We start from the raw sequence: 25,778 nt of genomic DNA on the forward strand, positions 1-25,778 counted from the left end.
TATTACGTTAACACAAGTCAGCCCTTAAGCTATAAACTCATGTTGATTGACTAGAAGATAAAACCAGGATTACAAAATAAATATCAGCATTTATCTTAAATTCTGATTAAAAAGCCTACAATATGCAGTGGGTCCGTGGGGATCTTGATATCCATAGAGGCGAACAAAAATATGTTTATTAAAATTACTTGATATAATGACACGCCTTGCATCATGACATACACAATACACAGACACACATTTTACAGTCTTAGTAATAAAAAGGCTTCATTACTTTTCTTACATGGTCAAGGTGCTTCCATTCCTCCACCCATTCCCTGTCATTAAGCCGGTGATCGATGACACCATCCTGACGTGCTCCATGCATCCCTGTGAGTAAGAGAGGAGTAATGACTCCATTCCTAAGGCCAGAGTTAAAAAGCAGCCTCCATCTCAATGTTGTGAGAAGAAAAATTGAAGGTAACCCTACAGCATCTCAGTGAAATCATTCAATGTGAAGTACACATAATACTGTGTGCTAATTGCTACCGGTCTATTCCCTGTCCATTCCCTGTGTAGTGTATAAACCCTCCGAAAGAAAGTCTGTAAAACCACCATCTGCATCTGTATTAACCCCTGCAGGGGCATTAGGGGGGAGGATCCATGTCAAAATTAGCCATGTTATACCCTGCTCAAACAGCGCTTCTGTGCACACAGCCTCATGCTCTGCCCCACTCTTCCCCTACCCTCCCCTCCCCTCCCAGTCCCTCCCCTAACCACCCCCCCCCCCCCCCGCGCTCCCTCCGTGGCCCTCCCTGCCCCTCCCTAGCCACCCCACTCACCCATCTGCCTGTGGCGGTCCCTCAGCTCCCTCTGGGCGAGGTGCCTGTAAGGGTGAGCCACATCCTCCAGGCGGTAGTGCTGAGGCGCTGGGGGCGTCGGGTGGGGCAGGCCATTGGGCTGGTAGGGGGGGCCACTGTTAGGGCTGAAACGCAGGCCAGGGCTCATCGTGCACGGCCTCTTGCTGGGGGGCTGGCTGTTCAGCGGCTCCCTGTTGAAGCCATTCTCTTTGGATCTGGGCAGGAAAAAAGAAGAAAGTAATAAGTTAGTATTTTGTTTCTTCTCTTTCATGGACTCTTATCATGGTGTCAATACCAGTACACAGAAGAAAAACTCCCCACATCAACAGAATCAGTGACAACTGATATTATGTCAGACTGGGGGGCAATTGGCCACATTCAGAACTGTGACCAAATTCAACTACATACAATCCATGGCTCTATTCCTTCTGCAAAAGTAGGCCATATTGCCACAACCACTGCTACAACCGCCTCAATGCTACCCTCTGCCTTTTCCTACTGCACAACCCCCAAGAAATACATTCACAGTTACAGAGCCAGCCTCCACTCACACAGGCCTTTTATCAACAGTAAATTCTTTTCCTCTATATATATGTGTCCTAACATGTACACTGTAACATTAAAGAATTAAATGGACAACATGGCTGCCTTGAACAGTAGGTGCATAACATGGAATAGAACAAGGAAGAGCCGCAGGCAAAATCTGGAGCTGCGGAATCAGTGACAGCTGGCAGGTTTCGCTGAGGAAACAGAACCAGCATCTGCGATTTACACATACTGAGACAAGAGGGAAGTCGTGTCATTTCATCCTGGATCCCAGCTGCTCTCAGAAATATATTTTCAGCAAAATGAAGGTATACATAGTGTCTCCAAGCACAACGTTAAGTACAATGCAAAATACTGTGCATGAAAAAATAAACTTTATTTATAGTTCAGTGGAAAGTGTTTGGGACAGATTACATTCCTAGCTACTCACACATGCTATTGTGTTCAGCCAGTCTAGGCTGCACACATTTTCATTTTTCAATTACTTGTGACTTACACTGCAATTGTACCAGTGAAAGTATGCATGCAATAACACTTCACACAATATTGCCATTGTCCGCTCAATGTCTCACAGTTATCATTCCATAGATTTAATCAGGACAGGTGCCATACAATCTCAGACAGAATTTTGGGGGCTCACCTGTCTGGGGACTTTCTCTTGCTGCTCTCACTGACATCCAGCAGCAGCTCAGACGAGTCCAGGGGCGAGCTGGTGCTGGTGTCAAGGAGTAGCTGCTCGTGCTGAGCCAAGTACTGGGCTGGGTTCTGTTTAGCCGTCCGTGCACAGTGCAGGAGCTCCCCCTGCAGTAGAGGCAGGTTGGCCTGCAGGGGGAGCCAAAGAGACACCTCAGATATTTCTGCATTTTATGTGCATTTTAGCAAATGTGGTAGCATTTAAAATTGATTGGGCACTAAATGCATTCTAAGCAAAATTGCTGCATGATAATTGATTTAAGTGGAAACGTACATTTTTAGTATGGCTAAATGAAGCTTCTACTTTTTAATTTCCTGGAGGGTCACTCTAGTTAAAATCCCTGATATTACAATATTACTGAAAAATATGTATCAAATGTAGTAAATGGCAAATGAGGAAAAGCCCATTAGAAACTAAGCATATAGAAAATACTACAGTCACTACAGTGCAGTCATCCAGACACCATCCCCTAATATATGTGCAAGCATGTACTCCTGTGTGAAAGCATATATAAATATGTTTTTATATACACTGAGCACCACAATGTTTGGGACAAAGCCATATGTTTTCTTGATTTAGCTCTGTACACATCATTTTTGATTTGTAATAAATTAATATGTGGTTAAATTGCAGCTTTTATTAAAGAATCAGCACTTTAACCACATATGAATTGTTTGATTACAAATCTAAAATTACAGAGTACAGAGCTAAATCAAGGAAAGAAAATGGCTTTTCCCAAACATCACTGCATGCTTTCACACAAAACCTGAATGGGTTCCAGAGCAGTGAGATGCACAGTACCTTCAGAAATGGGACAACAAAGGGTCGCAGTGGGAAGTTTGTTGCCTCTTGCAGTTTGGAATGAAACTCTTCTATGGTTAAGGTTGAGTTCTGCGAGAGAGACAATGATACATAAAGACATGCCATTCCATGCAATACATATAAATGTATGCAACAGCACTGTTGTTGTTTTATTGGGTTAGGTACTTGACTTAAAAAAAAAAAAGTCATGTGATTTGTTTGATTCATTTGAAAAATGACAGAGAAAACATGGCGTTTCCCCTGTAAAGCCTGTATTTGTATGTCTTTACTGCCCGTGACATCGCCCTTTGTGGTGACTAAATGAGGGTGAACGCTTCACCTTCATTTAATTTCCAAAAAAATAAAATAAAATAGTTCCAGCATGCACATACCTCAGCTCCTGTGTTCCTGTGTCTCTGGACACACATTGCACAGGCCCATTTTGACATCATACTTAGCTTTTTGTAAGCATCGCTTGGTACTAATTAGTGTGTCCCTGGCTTTAATTAAAGAATCAGGAGAAAATTACTGAGGGTGAATGAAAGTGGACTGGATGTCAGGTTGTACTCACCACCAGACCCAACACCAGAGCTCGCACCCTCTCTCCGATTTCTGGAGATATATCATTCCCGAACTGCTGCAGAGTGGTGAGGAAGCGCTTCAGCTTGCTGAGCTGCCGAGCGCCACACGCTGGAGGGAGCGGCTGGTTAGCCAGCGAAGAAGAGGAGGAAGAAGAGGAAGAGGAGGAGGAGGAAGGTCCATTGCTGAAACTGCTGGGTGGAGAAGGTGCTCCATTAGATGTGGTGGGAGAGTGACTGTTTCCATTGGTTACTGAAAGAGGAAAATACAAAAAGTGACTTATTAATACTATTCATTCAAAATCACGACTATATAGCGAGGCTGCGATTGCAATTTAGCAAATAAGGTTATCAAGGATGGCTAGGGTAGTGGCTTAATGCTCACACGTAGTGGGAGTGAAGGAGCTGGTCCTGGGTACTGTCTGTGTGGGAGGAGGTGGTGGCATAGTGGGTGGAGTCAACCTGGATTGTGTTTTTACATCCACAGGTGAGTCTGGCATGATAAAGTTTTTCTCAGTGTGGCCTGGGGACAGAAATAGAGAGAGAGGGAGTGAAAGAGGGAGAGGGGGAGGGGAAAGGGATGGAGAGAGCTAATGTACTTACATTAACATGATAACATTTGCAAACCAGAACAGCCCAACTCATCTTTGACTGTATCTAAACAATAAAAATGTTACATTTACATTTAGCAGATGCTCTTATCCAGAGAAGCTTTGAAAAATGCACACGTTTTACAGTTCAGCTGGCATGCATCTGAGGTATCGATATTTATTCAAACATAAAAACAGGGATCTCAGGGATAATAAAGGACCTAAGACACTACTGTTTCTATTTTATGGCCTGATAGGATATTATCAGGGCATAAAACCATAATAAAAGCTACAGAATAGGAAAAAGGGGACACATTACAGTTACCCAAATAACTAAGCCCTCCTTGGAATTGTGAGAGAAAAATTGATACATCTAATAAATTTAACAAATGCCAAAGGAAAAATGGCGGTCAAGAAAATAAATATCCCAAAACAACATTTAGAAAAACCTAAAGCAATCCATTCCATTCCATTCCAACTGCAACTCAATATGCAGTATCAGAAGTAAAATTTTAAAAAGAGAGAGAGAACAATTCTGAAAATGGCAACATTTAGATAAATGAACATTAACATAAATCAGAAAGAGATAAAATATAAAATGTAGGTCCAAAAGGCCAATGCAAGCTCTTACACTTCGTCCTGCATGTTGGGTGTCTGATCTGGAACTACGGCTGTATTTAAAGTGGAATCAAATCCAACCCCAAAATCACCAAGATGTGTGGGAGCAATAAATCTGGGGTATGTCTTCAGTAGGAGCCTAATTAGCCTTCAGGAAAATAAGCACACCATTACAATCTACGTGACAGTACATTTTCCCCCGGTTTTACTGAAAAATTAATTAGATTTAATTAAGTACAAAGTTCATAAATCAGCCTGTGGTATGGAGCCAAAGATTGAAATCATGAAATTTATATTTAAAAAAGAATATAATTCCATTAAGAAATTATTTGTATTGGTGTGCACCAGGGCTGATCTAAGTCGAACACTGTCAGTTCACATTGCAACAGCCCCTGCGCTTAGTCTACATGAAAAGTGACTCATTCTTAGTCTATGCACGTGACTTTGTCCTGCTGTCACCTGCAGAACAGGGATTAAAACTGTCTCACTTAGAACATGCCTGTCAAGAATAGTCTGGAGAAGAATAAAATTATAGACTGCCAGATCTCAGGGAAAGTACAGCATCACTTTGGGAGTCAACATGTTTGAACCTGCTACCAATTCTTTCTGGATCGGGGTCTGATGGTTAGAGCTTCTGGAAGGTTTAATATTGTGAGACATAGTCTATTGTGTAATAACAATATCTAATTATCTATAAAAGGGAAAAGATTTTGAGGAAATTATGTAATTTCTTTATATAGCCCACCCTTCTTTTTCAGAATAAAATATGGGGTCCTCCTGTATTCAGCCAAATAGACTGCAAAATTAAAACTGGAAAAACTGATAAAATCACCTTGAATTACGTAAAAGAATATTGCATATCCATAGACAAACCTGTATAATAAATGTAGGGCTCTGTCAGGACACTTCCTCTCTTACACTCAGTAAAACCAAGAGCAATCAAATTTTGGGTTCAGTAAAACGAGGTTGACCTTCACTAGCACTACTCAGCACTGCTCAGAAAGATCCACTTTGACAACTGGCCATGTTTGTACAGTTCTTGAGGAAAAACTTTCATTTAAAAACATAATGATGTATCTGAATACTGCGTTTGTCTCAATTTCAAATGAGCAAATTTAAAATCTACTGAGCTCTGAACAGAATATGTTCAGTTTTGTCATATCTTGTCAAGGTCAAAGACCAACAATGCAAAATGTCAAGCAAAATGATAAACACACACGAGACAAGGAATGACATATTACCTGCTCTCCCTGGTGAGGAAGTGCTTAATCTTAGTCTTTTCAAACCTCGGCAAATCTGTCATTCATTTAATTAATCTGTGATGTAATTAATGATGCCGTAATCCTTGCTTTGACTATATTTCTAAATGTCAAGTCACCTCCTGCCCTTAACCATGATCTATTTCATTTTTTCTGCTCTTACTGCATACATTGCTGATTTTGCCTGACCTGGAAAAATCAATCAGTTGACATTTAATTTTCTTTCTTCTTCATATAATTAAAAACCAAAATAGAATGTTTGGCAAAAAAAAGTCCCAAATATAGCCACCTTTCAACAAAAGGAAAAAATAAAACTAAAAACACTTAAAAATGATCTTCTCTTGAACATCCGAACTGAATACAGAAAGGGGCATTTTCCACAATGAGCCTATGAATTACCTTCCACTACAGAGAAACAGCTTTGTCTCTCATTTCTTTTTGCATTATCTTTCCAGGGTGTAGCTGTTTGTGTGCTTAAAACCTGGCTTTTTGGAGCCTGCTCAGAATTCAAAAGCATCCCCCCTGTCAAAACCATCAGTGCTTAAATTACTTAGATACACTTTACATTGCCCCCCCCCCCCCCCCCCCCCCCCCCCAAACCACTACTTGTACACATTGCTGTGGTATCTTTCTTCCATAACTTATTCTTAAAATGAACATGGTTTTTTCTCTTTTACAAACTCCAACTGAAGCAGTGGCAGTGAACATATATTTATCTGGATCTCTAGCCTACTACCACATTCAGGTATTGAGATATTCATTAAGCTTCACAGTGGCATAATGCATTGGGAGTAGTTTGAGTTCTGAGCTTATGTGTGTGCGTGTGTGCATGCGTGCGTGTGTGTGTGTGTGCATATGAATGGATGCTGGGATGCACACATTGAAGCTAAAAGACTGCTCTTTGACTGTGAAATTTGGGAAGAACCAGGGGCCCCTTCTCCCATGGGAGAAGCAGGAGACTCTGACAGACCAGTGCAGGTTAAACAGGTGCTGCCACAAAATTATTAACAATAGCAGTGCACAGCCCCTAAATTAAATTCTGGGTATCAATGGCTCCAATAAAAGCACTCAAAAAGAGCCAGTCTTCCAGTAAGTAATTCACCATCTAGCAATACACTGATTTTACCCCTGCTAACTTCAGTTGATGACAGCTTCTTAAAGTATTACCTATCACCTTATTCAAGTATCATCTGCATGTGTGACCATGCAGGTAAACATACATAATGGCCACTGTCACAGACTAGAATGCACAATGACAGCTCTAACACGAACAATTGATTACGGTTTTCAATGGTGTTGTCCTTGTATGATGGTGCAGCCACCTGTTCCATGAACTGGGTGACTGAAAGAATGTGTTGGAATGCTGTACATCAGTTACACAAAATGTGAATTATGTTACAGTAATAAATTAAACATAATGCATCTGACCCAACATTATGCATCTGCCAACTGCCAATAATACTTGACTAAAAGTTCAACAACAAACCTGGACAGCACATTCAATACAAATATTATATCCATCTCAACACCCTGTAAATATACAACTCATGGTCAACTCATTACAACCGATATAATTACAACCTATATAATGCAACATTCCTTCATTCAAGCTCCCATTCAATATCACTGCCCCCATCACTACCCAAACATTATTAAGAACGTCAATAGGAGTATCATCAATGCCAGAAACTTTTCCATCCTGTACATTTCATGTAACCGTCTGTAGTACATCAAGGAACAGGTTCACTCTCATTCAAAGACTTTTGGCAGCACAGAATTCGGGAGAAATTTCTACAGAATGTCTGCAAAGTAACTGCAAAAGTTTGTTGGTTGGATCTGCAGAGTAGACTGAAGAACTGATTTGTTCTGCAATTGCCTTTATCCTGAGCAATCTAATCCACCTCTACTAAAGTGCTGTGATTGCTTAGAGTGCAGTTAAACAGCATGAACCTAAAGAGACTCAAACCCACACCCCTGTGGTAATGAGTCAAAACACCATTCGCTCCTCCACATCATCACTACCCAACTGTGAAAACAAGCAACATCGGGCTCCATCCAAGAGCAAGCTGGATAACTGCAATCCAGACCAGTCTAATGAGTCCCTGAGCCTTGTGCAAAGCTCCCAATGAGGCAATGCTCCAAGCAGGCCTCAGATGGCACAGGGCTCATTATCCCATCTGCTGTACCACCGCCGCGCCTGTCCTGCAAGGTGGGCAGATGTCTTCTCCTCTAATGAACGTCCCACTCGTCCACTCATCACCGCAGTGACCGTAAATACCTCGGTATCTTAGAGAGAGAGAGATAGAGAGACATCCATACAGCGATGATGCAGCTCATCCGAGCACCAACAATAATGACCCACCCCCAAAGATAATTAGTGCTGTTTCCTTCAGGCGGGGATATTGCACAATGGTGTGGGCAGGGCCAGAGGCTCCCCAGAGCCCGTGATTTGCTCCAGCGAGTCTCCCACCTGACTGAGTGGGAGTCATACACTTCTGTGATGCTGCACAGAATCTGAGGCTCCACACTCAATTTTACCGACACTCTGTTCTCTGTCTGAAGAAATTTTAAAGCAATTCATTTTCATGGCTTTTTTATCTGTTGATTTTCAGTGACTATAAATACTGTATAATAATCCTATGAAAGAAATAATACACCGAGATTCAAAGCTATTTCAGCAACCATTATAAGTATAAATTAATAAATAAGAGGAACAAAAATTACAAATCCATTAGATTCTGTCATGGAAAAAAAATTAAATTCAAAACTTACTCAAATAATAAAAGCTGCTATTGGTACTATATAAACATTTAGTTACTTGGTGGCATTAGCCTTGCCATCGTGTCAGGAAAGAATAATGTAGTTATTTTATTAAATTGAAAATGGCTATTCCCACGCTAGGCAAAGTCACTGAATATATTAGATCTGTGAAATATTGTATATTACACATGCAAATGTAGGCAAAACTTGCTCACATACATTCTCACTTTTCAGTTTTATTTAAACAGACACATTTAACAGCTGTTGAGCTGCAGATCAAATTATTTCTTATACACCAAATATAACACACGTCCACACAAATATAGAGTATATTTAAAATATAAACACACAAACATTCACCACAGCGGTGTATCATTAAAGTGGGTACATTGACTTATTTAGTAAGAAATCCTCCATGTAATCTTGATGGCCTTGAATGAAAGTGGACAGAAAGTAGGAGACAGCATGTTTTTTTCAGATGCAGAGATCATTCATAAGATATTTCTGCTCCAGCTTTCTCAAAGAGAGAAAAACTCATGATAAATGTGATTTGGGAACCAAATACAGACCCCATAAATATTTCATAGGTAATATCAGGAGAGATATTGAAATGCTAAATGATTCACTGGTGCTTGCCAGAGGAGTGAAGTGTTTTCCATTTTGCGTGCAAAGAGATTTCTTTTAATGCATTTGGAGCAGCACTGTGGCATTATAAATAGCCATTAACTGAGGGCACCCAGCCGCTTATTTAAGTAGAGAAGTGCACTAACAACCTCAGCTTCACCTCCCTCCTAATGGACGTCAGCACCTGAAAGAACGGTACTGACCAGCCTGTTACAGACAGGATAGAAATATAAACGTTTCACTTGTTCTGCTATTGATTACTTGACACCATTATTAACAAAACACATATAAAAGCTATGGCACTGTGCACACAGTCACTCCAGAGTGTATGCATGCAATGATTATCAGCTGTCACTAACAGCTGCAATTACACTGAATGACTAATGAAATGCATTATACAATGCCGTCATCAAAACATATTTTCCGAGCAATGCTCTTCCTTTAATGATTTAAAATGGCTAGGTATTCAGATATTCTGATAAATGCGTGTTTGCCACAGATTAACATTCTTGACTTCTTCAAAAGGATTTCTAGAATAACAAAGCGTCAGATCAAGAGATACATTGCAAAAATCCTGGAACTGTAATAGACAAGGTTAATAGCTTCATGTTCTAACAACAGTGACCCCCTTTCATTTAACATTGTACACTATGAAGGTATATGTCAGCTGGAACACGTGCTTATGATTTCTCATGTACTTTATATACTGTGATTATGTTATTAATCGTGGACCACGTCATACAGCATAACAAGGAAAGCTGGAGAACTTAAGAATAAACTATCCAAAACAACAATGTGAGAGAGGGGAGTTGTGAGTAACAGAAAAAAGGAAAAGATAAGAAGAGAGAAGAAAGCAAAAAGCAGAAGAGGGGAAAAGAAAACAAAGTAATAGCATGTGAGTGAGAGTGAAAAGGGGGAATGTGAAAGATATGGATGTGAGATGATGAATGAAGGATGATAAAAGAGACATCAGATGATTAAAATAGGGAGGCAGGTGTCAACGAGACATGCAAAGGGGAAATGGGGGGGTTGTGGGGGGGGTGTGTCCATTGGTATGCAGGTGCAGTCTCTCCCCAGAATACATTAGGAACTCACACAGCACTAATACACTATGCAGTCATCAGCACCAGATGGAACAGTAGGCAGTGCATGTTCCATCAAACCCCCAACTTGTCAGGAAAATGTAATTAATGTCCCTGTTTCTCTGGCTGCATTGCCTGCATTTATATATTGATGTATTTATCTGTTCCAACCTGGTCATGTATATTATGTGCTTACTGATCCATTCGCTTCCCTAGAATTCTCTGCCCCATATGCTTTCTGGATGGCCCAAGTTTCCAATCCCTGACCAAGTCCTGACTGCCATTCCTACGGGGCGCTACACCAGTGTGGCCTTGATCCACCTCGCCTCAACAAACCACTGGTGATGGTTTGAGCACTGTGTCCACCAGGGCTCTCTCACATTTGCTTTACCAGCTGCACTGGCAGACGGCCTGTGCACATGAAATATTTAAAGCGAGCACATGCTATTTCCTGGTGAGTGAATTTAAATACTGCAGCCAGAAAATAAAAATAACAATTATGCATTTAGAACACAACTGCGCTTTCTAGCACAGCAGGCGGCAGGGGAACAGCCTGGACTGAAGCTCAGATGCCCCCATGTCTGGTGGTGGTCCGTGGACCCAGCTATCAAACTTATACCTGTCATGATACTTCTTTTGATATCTTGTGAGTTTTAATAAAGACCACTCATCAGTGGCAGATAGCTTGTCTAATATTGCAGCCATAGAAAACATTTGTACACATACAAAACTTTAATTAGGACAAAAGAATTGGGTCACATAAATAATATATTATTATTATTATTATTATTATTATTATTATTATATTACTTATGACCAAAGAACAGGAAGTAATTATCACTTGAAATCGATTGTTTCATATGAAGTTTCCTCAATATAACTTATTTTATCTGAAGTGCACAAAAGGTAACGCTACAGTATCACAAATACAATCAAGCAAAAAGGAATCAGCAGCAAATGGCCTGCTTATTAATCCTGCAAAACAATCACAAACAGGTTTAGGGTGATTACCAAATAAAGGTAGCTTCTATTCATAGAGCACCAGCTGCCACTGTTATCTATGGTAGCAGTAACCAGTCATGTAAATCCCTGTGTTGTTTAATCCAGCATGCATGTCATACTGAAATATGCAAGGGATGGGACAGAACTGTCATCTTTGAGTGTTATCTTCTTTAAAGCTTCTATTTTTTTGTCTGTCACCTTCTTAGGAATGGCTGCTATTGTATATATACATTTATATTTATTTATGAGACAACATAAACCAGTGTGACTCAAGAATCAATTCAAAACACCGTCTGTATATTTCTACATGACTGGACAGTTACAAACGCAATTCAGGTTCACTCCATTTTTCACGTCAAACCAAGATATGGGAAGATCTCAACATATGCACTCAACATGGGTTTTTTGTTGGTGTGTGGTTGTGCATTAGTGCATCTGTCACCCCAGCAGACATTCAAACTCCTGCAGAAAACCCAATGGGCTACTGTTAGGTGCATCCTGTTAAGGCACTGTTCTAGTGCATGGATGAGGCCCTCAGCCTGACGCATTGATGCACGCAGTCCGTGCCACTGCTGACTGTGACTGGCAGCCCCGCAAGGCATCACTCTAGTGCCACCCACGGATAGGTGGGTTTCTATCAACCGGGATGCAAGGGTCTAGCCGGCTGGTCGAATGGGCACCCGGAGGTCCACCTGTCCAGCTCCACATGAAGTGTGTACCTCCTGCTCATGTCTGTGCCAGCGTGACCATCAGACTGTGGTGTGATAAGAAGGGGAAGTTGACATCTTGTGCTTCAGAGGGGAGCATGTGCTTGTTTGCGCTGTCCCCAGCCGATAGCAGAGGACCCAATGACAGCTGAATAAATATGACTGGGCATTCCAAATTGGGGAGAAAAGAACAAGACAAAGGAAAAATGCGGCACAGTTCCTCAACAACAGCATCGCGATCTCCCTTCGCCACCTCATCGCCTGCATGTGCTCTTAATACACCAATTGACCCTGAAATAAGATGGGGGCACATCAAAGGCACACTGACAGGATAATAAAGCCTCATCCATGGTACTGTGTATCACAGACATAATGAACCAATCTAAACTTTGCTGTCTACATCAAAGCCTGACATAATTCTTTAAATCAGGGAGTCCATGATAAGAAATGACAACTTCCCTCATTTTAAAGTGATATTTCACTTGCTAATTGCTAACTGAAACTCCAGCAGCTGAAACCATTACCCCATTTCCACACATATCACATCTCCCTCATCAGCCAGTGTGTGAGGTACCTCCCACACTTACAGAGCAGAGTGCCACTCAAAACATCACTTCTATGCAAATTTGCACCAATTTCGAGGAACCCTCCATTACTGCACATCAAAATGATGTACTGTACAGTAATTAACTTACTGTATCCATGGTAACAATTCTACATCACATCCTACAGCATTATATAGACAAAGGAAAAAAATAACACGGCTTAAATAGTTTTTTTCCCCATTGTTACTTATCATTCTAAGAAAAGTAAAATTGGCACTTGTTCAGTGTAATTAGTCTGGGAGTGGAGAACAATAGGCAAAACCATTCTGTAATATCAAAATACACATCCCACTCTCTCTGTGTGTGGCAGGAACGGTCTGCACAATAAAGCATATTTCAGAGAACAAAGAACAGACAAACCGCATCAAATAATCAGCAGCAAGTGAAATGAATAAAAGCAACAGAACAAATTTGAAGAAAGCAATTATTCCATTAAACTCTGTTGGGGCATTCCACCCATAGCTTAATGCATTTTTAAATGTTTTGTATTATCATTGTACTTTTATTCCTTTATGAATGTAATAAAATAACTGTAGCTAAAGTGCAAATCAAAAGAGCGTTAAGGTGGAATGCTTCTCTAGAACCTATAAGATATAGACAGAACTTTCAATATCAAGAAAAGAGTTGCCCTTCTTGGCTGTTTCTGATAATGTGGTCTTTACAAGTCTTTGGTAGATTCACTTAGATCTTATTGTCTCTTGAGCAAAATCTTTTCCATGATACTACTTGATCTCAGAAGCATTTTAAAGTCATGTTCCCCTTTGGTCCAACACTCAACTCAGGAGTGCTGGGGAGAGTTCCTCTAATTTATAAACAACACACATGAGTGAAATGTCTTATTAAGGACCGTGCTAAAATAATTAGGCTTTTCTCTGCAGAAAGTGTATCCCAATGTGTCAATGTGTGTTAAAAAAGGGGAAGCAGGGCTTCGGGGGGAGGAGGCAGGTAAACGGGGTGGGGTGTTTCCAGCGGCTTTTTAATCAGAAAACAGGACAGGAACAGGACATCCTGAACCAGAGCACCATCTGCAGATTGAGGTTTCTGAGCTAACACTCCAGCCCCTCCCCCTCTACCGCACACACATACCGCCAGTGGCCTGCCTGCCTTATCCGATGATGAGGTGCTACTCTCAGCCACCTGACCCCCCCCCCCCCCCCCCTCCCCTCGCCCCCCCTCAGTCCTCACTCCATCTTACTGCCAACACCATCCGGCAGATGATACAGGCCACTACAGCATGCAGGCCACAGCACATTTTATTTGTGAGGGACCTCCCTGACAGAGTGAAATAATGTAGCCCTGCCTCCACTGTACCAGACACACTGCGTGTGCTGACACACAGCCAACCGCTTTAACACCTTCAGAGCAATAAGCTGCTCTTCTTCTGCCTACATCAAACACACTTCCAAGGTCTAAATGTCAAGGATAATGATGTGTGTGGATGAGATTCTGTGAGAATGCAGGCGTGTGTGTGTGTGTGTGGGGGGGGGGGGGGGGGGCATGTGTGTCTGTCTGTCTGTGTGTGTGTATATGTGTGTGTGTGCGTGTGTGTGTGCGTGTGTGTGTGTATGTGTGTACGGTGTGTGTGTGTGAGTGCATGTGTGTGTGTATGTGTATGTGTGTGTGCGTGTGTATATGTGTGTTTGTGTGTGTGTATGGTGCGTGTGTGTGTGTGTGTGTGTGTGTGTACGGCGCACGTGTGTGTGTGTATGTGTGTGTGCGTGTGTGTGTGTGTGACTCCCCTGCTTGTGAAGACTGAGCCTAACACACCAGGCTGGCGCTCAGGGCAGGAGCCAGGCAGAGACAGATGGAGAGCTGCCACTCGGCTCTGCACACAGAGCAGAAATGCCAGGGGGTGACAGGAGCACATGTGGCCACAGACTGGCATGCCTCCTCAGGCAGAACGGCACTGGGGGAGGGGGGCAGCTGGAGGCTCATCTCATCAGCATCACCAGAGCCGCAGCACTGAGAGAGGGAACAGGGAAAATAAAAGAGACAGAGAGAACAGGGAGGAAATAATGGAAATAGAGGGGGATTGGGGAGGAGAAAGGTAAAGAGGAAAATAAAGAAGCTCTTTGCCAAATATATGCACGGTAGTAAAGATTTGAGGTGCTCAGTCTTTCAGCCTGAATTGGAAGGCTATAAACTGAATGTAAAGTATCTTTCCATGACGGAAAAGAGTGTCCAGTACATGAATACATGAATATATAACAATAAAATGATAATACAGAGATGAAAGCGGCACTTCTTAAAACAGGGACGTTTGTGATGTGTGCATACAGGCCTGACTGTGGCCTTCTCCTCGCCTGCTCACCATTTGGGCTGAGAGGAAGTATCACTTTCAATGCCCACAAAAGGCTGATTCCCTGGTTAACAGCTTCTGTATTTCCAAATATGTCTATGATAAATATGGGGATTCCCTTTTAGAAGAAGAAACGGGCATTATTCTGAAGTGATGGCAACAATGACTGACACCTTCCACCTGACAACACCAATGGCCTCCAATCAATCCCATGTGGAATAAGAATACATTTTTAACATATTCTCTCATGCTTACAAGGTACATCCACCGTTTCCCTTTCAATCGCAATCTCCATCACCTATCATTACCCAATTCTCTCTCGCCTGAACTTCAACCTCTCCCCTCAATTACTATCTCTCTCATCATTCTCTCCTTCTGTACCCTCTCCCGATAGACTCTTCTGCACCTCCTCTCTTCTACTCCACATCTACGCTCTTATCGTCACAGCTTCTTCATTTTCCTCCTACGATCTTTAGCTGTGTCTGCATAGCAGCTCCTGTTGTCTCCTTGAGGAGCCGTATAATTTTATAAAAACTTCAACAATGACACTCACTTGTGAACAACACCTGCAGGCTTCCTTGTAAATCAGAACAGGACATTTCCAAGCTTAATAAATAACCTCTCTGACAGACATTTAGCCCACATTTTTGGATTACTACGTGGGGAGTTATGGGGGGGTAAGAACCCCCCCCCAATATTACAAAACATGCCAAATAACACCCACATAATATAGCATGATGATGAGAAAAATAATTTCATATAATAAGGATGGGGATTCCATGATGTGATTGGGATATACTGATCAGTAAGGCTGGGTGTTTGTCATGGAAGTCACAGGCGTACGGATTCCATGACTTTCCCCATTTTTTGTCATTTCCGCGATTTCCACCGTTTTTAGTGCTTTCCGTGATTTTTCAGCAGTTTTGAATGGCAAATGTCAACCTTAACATAGCCGACAGTGTTATCTGTATGGGCTTACACATTTTAACAACAGCCTATTGCCAAATGCTGCATGGGAGAAACAAAGTGGGACAATGTATACAGATTCTGGAATGCACTGGGATCAAGATTCCCATCACTTGTTGCAATCAGATGTTTGATGAACCCTTCATGCCAAGCGCTTCCTCCCCAATTAACACCAGTGACAACAGATGCTCATCAAAGAGTCAAGCCTCGCAAAATAGGTAGCCCACAACATATTGTACTAGAACAATTCTCGGGGTCTATGTATTTCCACTAAGCATAGACCCCAATTCAAAGTTGCACCCTTGCTCCACACTGTTCTGTCCTTTAAGGATTTTTATCCCATCAGCACATATTCAGACTGAATGTACTTGTTTTTCAATGCTTTGCATTTCACTGCACTTTGAGCTCTTTGGGGTCTTTACTGCAGCCCCAGTTCTTGGAGAGCCACAGGGTCCGCTGGTTTTCATTGTCACTCAGTACTTGATTACAGAGTTAACTCAACTCATTTGGCTTCCTAGGTTTTGTTGATTTTAAAACCAAAACCAAAACAAGAACAAGCAGATCAGACTCTCGATAGACCCTAGTTCTACCTGCTCTAGTATAACACCTTCATACTGCTACGGATAGTATTATTTCCTCTCAATTGTAGAAGGAATACTCTTTCCAGGATAAAAATGTGACACCATTAAAACATTACAATTCTTTATTAGCAGAAGTGATGGAAGCACAGGGGCTGTGCTCTTACTGGATGAATTTATCATGAGCTGTAAATATTCTAGTGCAAAATTATAACTGTTTTCCTTGAAATGATAGCCTGTGCTTCGTACCTCTGTGCCCCTTTACTACATTTTATGAAAGAGAATATAGGGAGAGGCTGGAATGGACCTACTCACATAAGCCAGGTCTATCATCTGTCTCCCTCAGTATCCCTCTTTAAATGTCTCATTGTGAGAAAATCACCCATGTCTCTCCCTCCAACACTACTTTAAAATGTCGTTAGGAGAAGCACATTTCTGTAAAGCAAAAAAAAACAAAAAAAAAAACGAAACAAAACATTTGTCGTGTGAAATCTTTGAGTTTTGCATCTCTTCTGTTCTGCCCAGACAGCTTCTTCCTCTTACTGCATTTTGCCTAGTTCTGTTCTATTTGTCTGACAAAGTGGCCAACACTTCCAGTTAAATCAGCACATATTCAAATAACTAACATTATAACCACCAGCACTTAAGCCATCACACACCATTTGGCAGAGCAGAAAAATGCATTTACTTCAATGAAGCATCCAAATGAGGAAAACTGAGAGATGCTGAGAGAAATCCTCCCACTGCCAGCCCTCCCAGGTACCGTATGTCTACACAGCATCCAGAGCCTGATACAATGCAAACTCATGGCTCTATCACCAGGGTATAACTGAGCTGTAACCTGACAGGGAAGTGGAGCAAGCCTTAGCATGTTGCTTTCAAATTAAATCTATGTGCCAGTCTCCATTTTCTCCTAGGTAATCGTCAATACTTACTGAAATTATTCAGGCAGAAAGACTAAAAACAAAACAAAAATAGCGATAAAATATTAGCAAAGACCTTTCCACTATACCAGGCTACCCTCTAGCTCAGGACATGCCAGCTTGGACAGGAAGGGGGGTGGGGGCTGTTTGAGCTGTTATCCAGTTTCCATTTTTCTTCTTCTACCTTTTCTCTATTAAACCACAGACCATAAATTGAGGAAGACCCTGAGGAGTGGCTATAGGAAACAGAGCTGCTGTCAATTTAGCCCAGTCATCTTTCACTCCAGCCCAAATGGTCCGATTTTCCACACGGTTGGATGTATTTTCTAAAAGCTGCCGAAAGGGAGTGCACTGGGACAGAGGCAGAAAGGACAGGGAGGGTGAACGCTGCTTGGACAGAGGAGCTAACCAGACAAGCAGTCTGTTTGTGCCTCTTTATTTTGAACCCAGAAGGCTTTAACTGCCAAATAAGCTTCCAACAGCAGGTGATGAATGAAGGGTAACAGGCCTCTGGGAGAGGGAAAAGTGAGTGCAAGCAAAGACACTTCACCAGCCAATCAGATGCCTTAAATTAGGACAAATACAGTCAGTGCACAGAAAAGAGAAGACCACAGATGAGAACACTCATAAAGAAAAACTAATTCTGCAACAACACAGTATGAATTTGTGCACATATAAATCAAATTAGAGAATACAGGTTTGTAATAAATTTATAACTTAAATAAATAAGTTATGATCTTGACAGTGTTTGTTTCAAAAAAGAAAACAAATTCAATAGCATCTGCTCTGCAAACAGCACATTTCACTACCTCTTACTTCTCATCATTTACACGTAAATGGACACAAAACATAGAAATGTTGAAGGTCAAACTGATCAATACAAATAGCAAATCGTGGTGTTTCACTACACAAAATAATTTCATGGACTATCACCTTCATATAATTACTCTCTTCAAATGAATGCTACCAAGGTTTAGAATTGTTTTCATGCAAAGGTGTATGAACGTACTTCAAAAGTTAGTACAGGCCCAATAGTTCATATAATCATCCTGCTTCCCTATCAAGAGTATGAAAGTATGAAAGGCAAGATACATTGACTGATGCAAGTGTTACAACCATTTGGCATCATTCTTGCATCACTTGTAACTGGAACTTTTAAAAGTTTAAAACTGAAATACATAATAAAAACTTTTCTTCATCAGTCTATACAAATGATAATATTTTCCAGCAGGAATGCTCTATACCCTTGTGAGACATTTTCAGGCAAACAAACAAGTTTTACCCTCTTAAGAGTACATTTGACTTCCATTTCCAAGTGAATGCACAAATACAAATATATACAAAAAACCATTTTATATCAGACAGATGAATATGGAACAATTATTAATCTGAGGGAGTGCAACATGTACTCCAGGGGCTATAGCTGAGCTCCCAGAAGCAAACCACACTCAAATAAAAATTTATGATCAAAATTTAACATCAATATTACAACATATCAACTCAATCCGATAAAACATTTCAAAGTAAAGTTAAACCCAACCAGAAAAAAAAAATTCTGATAGTGTGCAGAAGCAATCATGTAGCCAACAAAACTAAAATTCCCTGCTTAATGCTAAATGAAAATAAAATAAATGCACAAAATCATTAATGCTTTCACACAATAAATATCTTGCAAATCGGTCATGTCAAATCACGTTACAGCACACATTTACATTCAAACCAAATTCAGATGATCAAAGTCAAACTGTCTACTGAGGTTCAAGCTCCACTATGCTATGGGGCTCCATAGCATTTTCATCACTTGTTAAAAAATGGTGACATCAGCATCTGTGCCAATTTTAAGATTGCACCAATGAGGCCTGCCTGAAGAGGGAGATGCTTGTCTCCTGGGACCCCCCCCCCCCCCCCCCCCCCCCCACACCTTATTGTCCCACCTCAGGGAGCCCTCCAGTTTTCAGCAGAGATGCTGGACCAGCTCGTAGGCTCACAGTTGTCTCCATGACAACAGGTAATTTCAGACATGTTCTGTTGTCTACTGCAGCAGTGCAAAATAAGTGGGAACACACAGGAGGTGTATTTGTGCAAGATGCTAAATAAAGTTACTGTTTACATCATGCAGTCTGATAGAAGACGAATACTTCAGAAAGACAACACAAGCACAAAAATAATACTGCAGCGTGTGGTGAGGGTTAAATTATGTTCAAATTGCCTGAATAAAAATCGACCAGTCTCTGTCTGACTCATAAAAATAAAATTATGTCTTGGAGCATGTGGGCCATTAGTGTCTTCATGCCTGCTGGCCTGACAGCCTTTAACCCATTAAATCAAAGCGCAGACAGCACTGAGATGCATTATATTATTTATGTCCTTAGCAGTCACCAATATCAAGGGCCACATGCAGAGCTCATATATTTACCTGCAGGCCTTTTAGATCCTTGGGATATTTGACATCGCACAATGGCAATGCCCCACAAGGAAGCTTAGTTCCTGCAGCACTGTCACAAAGCTTCCCCTGTTGTTGCTGGGATGGGCAGAAGGGTAAGGCTACATTTCCCATTAGTTCACAATCATCTGCCTTACAGCTGCTAAATGGAAAAGACTGCTCTGTAAGGTGACTGTGCAAAAGAAACAAAACCAAAAATGCACCGCACGGTAAGGCAGAGACAAGATGCAGTGTGGTGCAGTGCACACAGGTTCTAACACAGTCACACTGCAGCACAGATAGGTTGCAGATAAGATGCAGCACAAGGTGCAATTAAGCAAGAGAGATTCCCCAAGATGCAATGCAGACAGGTCTCTCACATTGGTCCACGGTATCTGACACAAATAGACCTAAGCAACACAAAACAACCGGCAACAGTTCAAACTGTTACAGGGAGTATGAGACAGGAACATTTCGTCTCACACATTATGGCTATATGCCGTATCATGCACATATATCTGTCAGGAGGGCTGCAAATCTATCATTAAAATGTTATGTATTGGTAGTGTATTATTATAAATTATGATTATCCTTTTCTTCATGCTTAATTTTAGTCATTGCTACACTTAACTCACTGATAAATATAAATAGTCATTTTTTAAGCAAATCACCAAAACACAACTGTGAAAACGTTTAATTTAAATTTATAGTAATGGACAAATGTTGACTGAATCCTGGCCTGTGTGAGGAAAAACCCATCGCATTTAATTGTGAATGAAATACCAATCTGCATTTGTGACTGCTGTATTTGTGCCAGCACCATGCTGTCTGTGCTGTCAAAATTGGACCGCATGTATTTTCCCACAGAGTAAATAATCAAAAAGCAAGACTATGCCTCTTAAAAAACCAAAGCCGCTTCTTGTCTGTAAAATACTTTCAGCTAAACTGATGGCCCATTTTATTCTGAGATGAAAAGCTTTAATATGCCTTCTGCCACATCCAACTCAGACAGCCCAGCCAACTTAAATCACATTCTTGAGAAAAGCTGTCATTTACACAGGTGTTGCCTGTGATGAAAAGTTTACAGTTGCCCCACAGTTAAAGCATTATTAACAAAGCTAGGGAATATTTATTTAACATATTTTTTGTCTCAAAAATGTCCTAACCTTATCAACTAAATATTAAATATGAGGAATATGAATATTCATCATGAGATATCCCGTCAAAAGGCTTTTAGTCTCAACAAAGGCAGAGACAGAATTTCCAGCGTTAAGAGCTGAAAACCTACTGAAGCCAATATAATCTGTGGAGTCAAATGAGATTTTTTTGTTTGTTTATAGCATCTTGCTTTCACAGTATTGTGTGAGGTGACACATTGAGAAGAAGGGAACAACCATCTTAGACATTTTTTTTTTAAATCTCCTGTTAATTTCAACAAAGATCTTGTTTGAATTTATCATTACTCATAATGAAGCTGCAGCAAGATGTTTAGTGCAAATCTATACAAGCTGAGAGGCCAGTGTCTGAAACTCAGCAATTTCACAGTCCGCCACATCATTATGAGCTGACAATGTGCATGTCCTTAAAAGCACTGACTAATCACTGACTAGTCATTCAGAATCTCCACTATCTTCCACAATGCAACCACACAGCTTTACTCTCCCACACACAAAAGAGTCCTCTTCACTCATACATCACAAACGCCTATCCTCTCTCTCAACACCACACGTGCCTATTCTCACATACACCACACAGTCACACTCGTCGACAAGTGTTTGTGACACTAGTACAGCAAACAGCAGGAACCCTGATAACACCTTTAAAATTATGGCATATTTATCAGGCACAACAGTAAATGACTTGTTAATTTCTCAACTGCAACATTAAAAATTTGTTATATTAATTACATTTTAATTATTAACCCTTGACAGGTAAGGGAATGGTTCAGCATCCAGATTATGGAAAAATGTAATTTATATTACATTATATATTATATACTATATAATTTTACATTTTGTATTATGTCTACTTTTAGTACTAGTCATTTGACTCCAAAAGGGACAATAACAAAGTACTAATTAATAGAAAAAAAGACCTCTTTTGAAGTTTTCTGACTTCAATTTCTCATTGACAAACAAGCCCATCCTTTGGGACATGTCACTTCATAAAAAGACTGACTGCGCAGTCACAGTCTCATCAATCAAGGCCTTGTAACTATGTGTAGACAATTCCTGTCAGCTTGTCACTTTCACTTCTCTTTGTCTCAAAACGGCCTTAAATCTATGAAACAAACCCGACTACAGGCAGCGACATGTGCATGTAAGAATGACAACTCCCTGTTTGATTTTCAGGAAAATCACCCCGAAGATGTTCTAACTAAAAGTTGCTGTTGCTATTATCGTGATTATACGCTGCCTTTCCACTCACACATAAAGTGCCACCATGGCAGGTATTTAATTTCCAAAAAGACAGAAACATGGAAACAAACTCTTACACTTGACCATAGTGATACGTAACAAAAAAAAAAGACCCAACAAAAACCTCATTGTTTTTGCCTCATGAAGCAAATTCCTTAGATACATTTCCTGGTAATAGACACAAATGAGTATATTAGTATACCATGTACCACATACAGTGATATACCATTTAGTAAAGGCTAGTGGATCCGCACAGTGCCTACTATAGTCCAAGCAGGGTGACTTTAACAAAGATGGTTTTACAGGGCTATGTATCATACGTATACAGTTCAGCAAAAGTTCAGGATCTAAAAAATAAAAATAAAAACCTTTTCTGCCAAATGGTTTTCATAATTCCATCAGCATTACAAGACAGGGAATCACTGCCGTTCCATATGAATTCTACATGCATATCTGAACATGGCCTTAGATTGCAATTAAATCCTGCTACTGTATGTCAACAAGGCAGGTAATCAATCCTTTAATTAAATACTATGTCACCACACCTTTACCACAAATGCAAGTGACTGCCAGTATAAACAGCCAAGCAAAAATGGGTAGTCTCTCCGATTTCACTACATAGTTCTATGCTTCTATTCCCCCAACACCAAACACACACACACACACACCCATACCAACCATATGCACCCATACACACAGTAATACTCAGTAAAGTGTCCAGCATGAAGAAAACATAGTAGAGCCTTTTTGATCCATCTTGGACTCATAACTCTATTAGCATTAATTTACACTGTACATTTAACCGTGTATAAACTGTGGCTAAACCAAAGCTGGTATCACCTAGTCTTTCCAGACTGGAGACCTGTTGTACAGATGGCCCCAGTGACCGCTGAACTGGCTTACTGTTTGAACAGACACATAGACAACACACAACTGTGCTCACAGGTACATTTAGCCACATCAGCTAGTGTTTGCTTTTATTTTATGGTCATTGCTTTTTCTCTTTCTTTTTTGGGCTGATGGGTAAATAAAATGAAAGATATGAATTAAATGAAGCAGAATTAATTGTCTACATGAAATTCTGAAAAACCATTGTCTTCTCTGCCACTACTATTCCCAAACTAATGACATCTGTTTCAACAAACCCAAGGAGTCAAATATGAAAAAATAACAGTAGGCATGCATTTCTCTTCATTGCATCATAACATTATTCATAATATATTTATCTATTCAAACATTATTCATTCATACAAAAAGGATATACATAATGTCTCGTTTAACTACATTCTGCCTTGTGACTTGAATGCATATGCCCTTATTCTGAAATAAACAAATGTATCAGCCAGAAATATCGGCTACTCATCTGTAAATGCCAGCTAAATTGGTAATATTTACTGATTGAATGTGAGGTATAAGAGGATGCTGACAACTAGATGTTTTCATAATTTTAATTAGCTTAGTAGAAGATTTAACTGGAAACATACAAATAATTCACAACTACAACAGCATTACAATAATTGAATTAAGATAATAATACCACTCTTAAAAGTCATAAAGTGCAGGCCATATCAACTGTTCTTCTCTTATTATATTGTATAATAATAGCTAGTTACCAATCAATGGAACTTCAAATATGGCTCAACAAAAAAAGGATTATGTATAAAAAGATTTTCTTTCTATTCACTGTGACAAATAAGCAAGAGAACCACTAGCATGAACCAGTCACATGACAGTCACGTGACTACCAACTGCGCTACTAGAATAGGTAAGTGCAAAACATACCCTGTCATCTATGCAGAAAATCATGCGCTCTTCTCACAAGTGGAACTCCTGCTGACAGCTTGGGTGTGGGCGTAATAAGCAACAGTTAACCTCTCTACTCCCAAAATGTGAATGTATCCATTTGGGAAAAGACAAAAAATACAATCAACATAACTTAAAAGAATCTCCCTCTGGCAGTCTAGTGAAGCACACAATGGTTGTGGAAAAAATATCCCATCGCAATACCATGTAAAAAGCAGAAATACACAATTAACGAGTGTCAAGGCAATTTTCTATAAAAATCCAGTCATTTAATCATTGAAGAGGGCGATCTTCCAGGGCAAATTGTTAACCGGATTTATGAAGTAGCCATACTGTAGGCTCCATGTACATAGTGTAGCCTATAGTGGACAGACTGAATCTGGGACATAGCAAAAATAAAGCATTTAATTTAAAATCAACACATAACCATTTAACATTCATTCATATTACTGCCATGGTGCCAATATTTCACAGAAAAAGTTGGGTTGGAAAAATCAATTACACTGGATCTACAGACAGCTGGGAGTTATAACTGTAGAGTGGCGTAATAAAATACACAGTCAAATAAAAAAAATGTCCACCTGGAGGGCAGCACACTGAAGATCCACCATGAACTGTATGGGATCAACTATATGAGCATGTTTCAGTTCGGGAAATTTATGGGGGATACGGTCACATGACAACACAGCATATAAGTAAATAATAAAATGTACACTGTGTTGAACTCCTCGGTTCTGTCCAATTGCAAGTAGCTACTTCATCCTTATTGTGTCTCTGCTTAAAACATTTTAGCCTACGACAGGGCGACTGTCAGCCCATGGTAGTCGTGTAAGCATCTGCATCTAAAATCCGATTATTTACTTATGCAGCCACCTAACAGATCAATTCTCTGCTTATTTCAAAATAAAAACAGCAGAAGGCTACCTATTTATATTTTAGTAAAGGTTCTGTGTGACTAGAACAACGCATTTCTGCATTATTATGAATGTCACAATACGGCACAATAACAGCTCTCCTTGATAAGGGATGCTGAGATTGGTAGTGGGCTATAGGCACCGGAGCATCTTCGCTTTAAGTGCCCCGTTAATTCTGGTGGAACTAGTCCAATCATATTTTATTTGACTGGCAAATAGCCTGTGTAATTATCGTTGCCATGCACAAACATTACAGTGAATTCATGTTAGCGAGTTTGACAACGAAAGTTAAAGTATTCTATTCTATCAGTAACAGAATAACTTAACATAAGCTTGTTGTGTCGATTAAGTGAAGCCCCAAGCTTAAAAAAAGTTGCAGGTAATTAGTGTCTACGGTAGTAATTAGGCATACAACGCGACAATAAGTAGCCCATCATATTGGTTTTTAAACAAGCCATAGCATACATAAATAAAACAATAAATTCTAAATAAACAAAAAACGTACCATAAATAAATAAATAAATACCGGTTAGGCTACAGGCTACTGTAACTTCAGTATGTTCAAGAATACGTTTGGCAGACCTGTGCGTAATGTAATTCCTTATAGTTATTAGGATATCTGTCGTACTAATAGGCTACTCGTCATTTCAGACGGTTGACAAAGCAGTGTTTTATATTTTCCAGAACTGTTTGCAAATCGTAATTAGAAGACGGAGTTGGAAGCATTTTGTAGAGCTTGACTATTTTAAGA

General features: G+C 40.3%; 1 protein-coding gene across 2 annotated transcripts in view; it reads right to left on the minus strand.

The window, feature by feature from the left end:
• Window positions 1-25,778, minus strand: part of LOC118220765 (protein CBFA2T1-like) — a 28,308-nt gene that overhangs the window by 2,070 nt on the left and 460 nt on the right. The window contains exons 2-7 of one of the 2 annotated variants that reach the window (XM_035405088.1): window positions 3,844-3,981; window positions 3,452-3,711; window positions 2,881-2,970; window positions 2,026-2,207; window positions 822-1,054; window positions 284-369 (exon numbers count right to left, since the gene is read on the minus strand). In XM_035405088.1, coding sequence (XP_035260979.1) covers window positions 284-369; window positions 822-1,054; window positions 2,026-2,207; window positions 2,881-2,970; window positions 3,452-3,711; window positions 3,844-3,981 — 989 coding nt within the window. Of the gene's footprint in view, window positions 1-274; window positions 370-821; window positions 1,055-2,025; window positions 2,208-2,880; window positions 2,971-3,451; window positions 3,712-3,843; window positions 3,982-25,778 lie in introns of both variants that reach the window. The other variant, XM_035404993.1, reaches the window with a different exon arrangement.

The sequence above is a fragment of the Anguilla anguilla genome, chromosome 1 (genome assembly GCF_013347855.1).
Source record: "Anguilla anguilla isolate fAngAng1 chromosome 1, fAngAng1.pri, whole genome shotgun sequence".
NCBI classification, from domain to species: domain Eukaryota; kingdom Metazoa; phylum Chordata; class Actinopteri; order Anguilliformes; family Anguillidae; genus Anguilla; species Anguilla anguilla.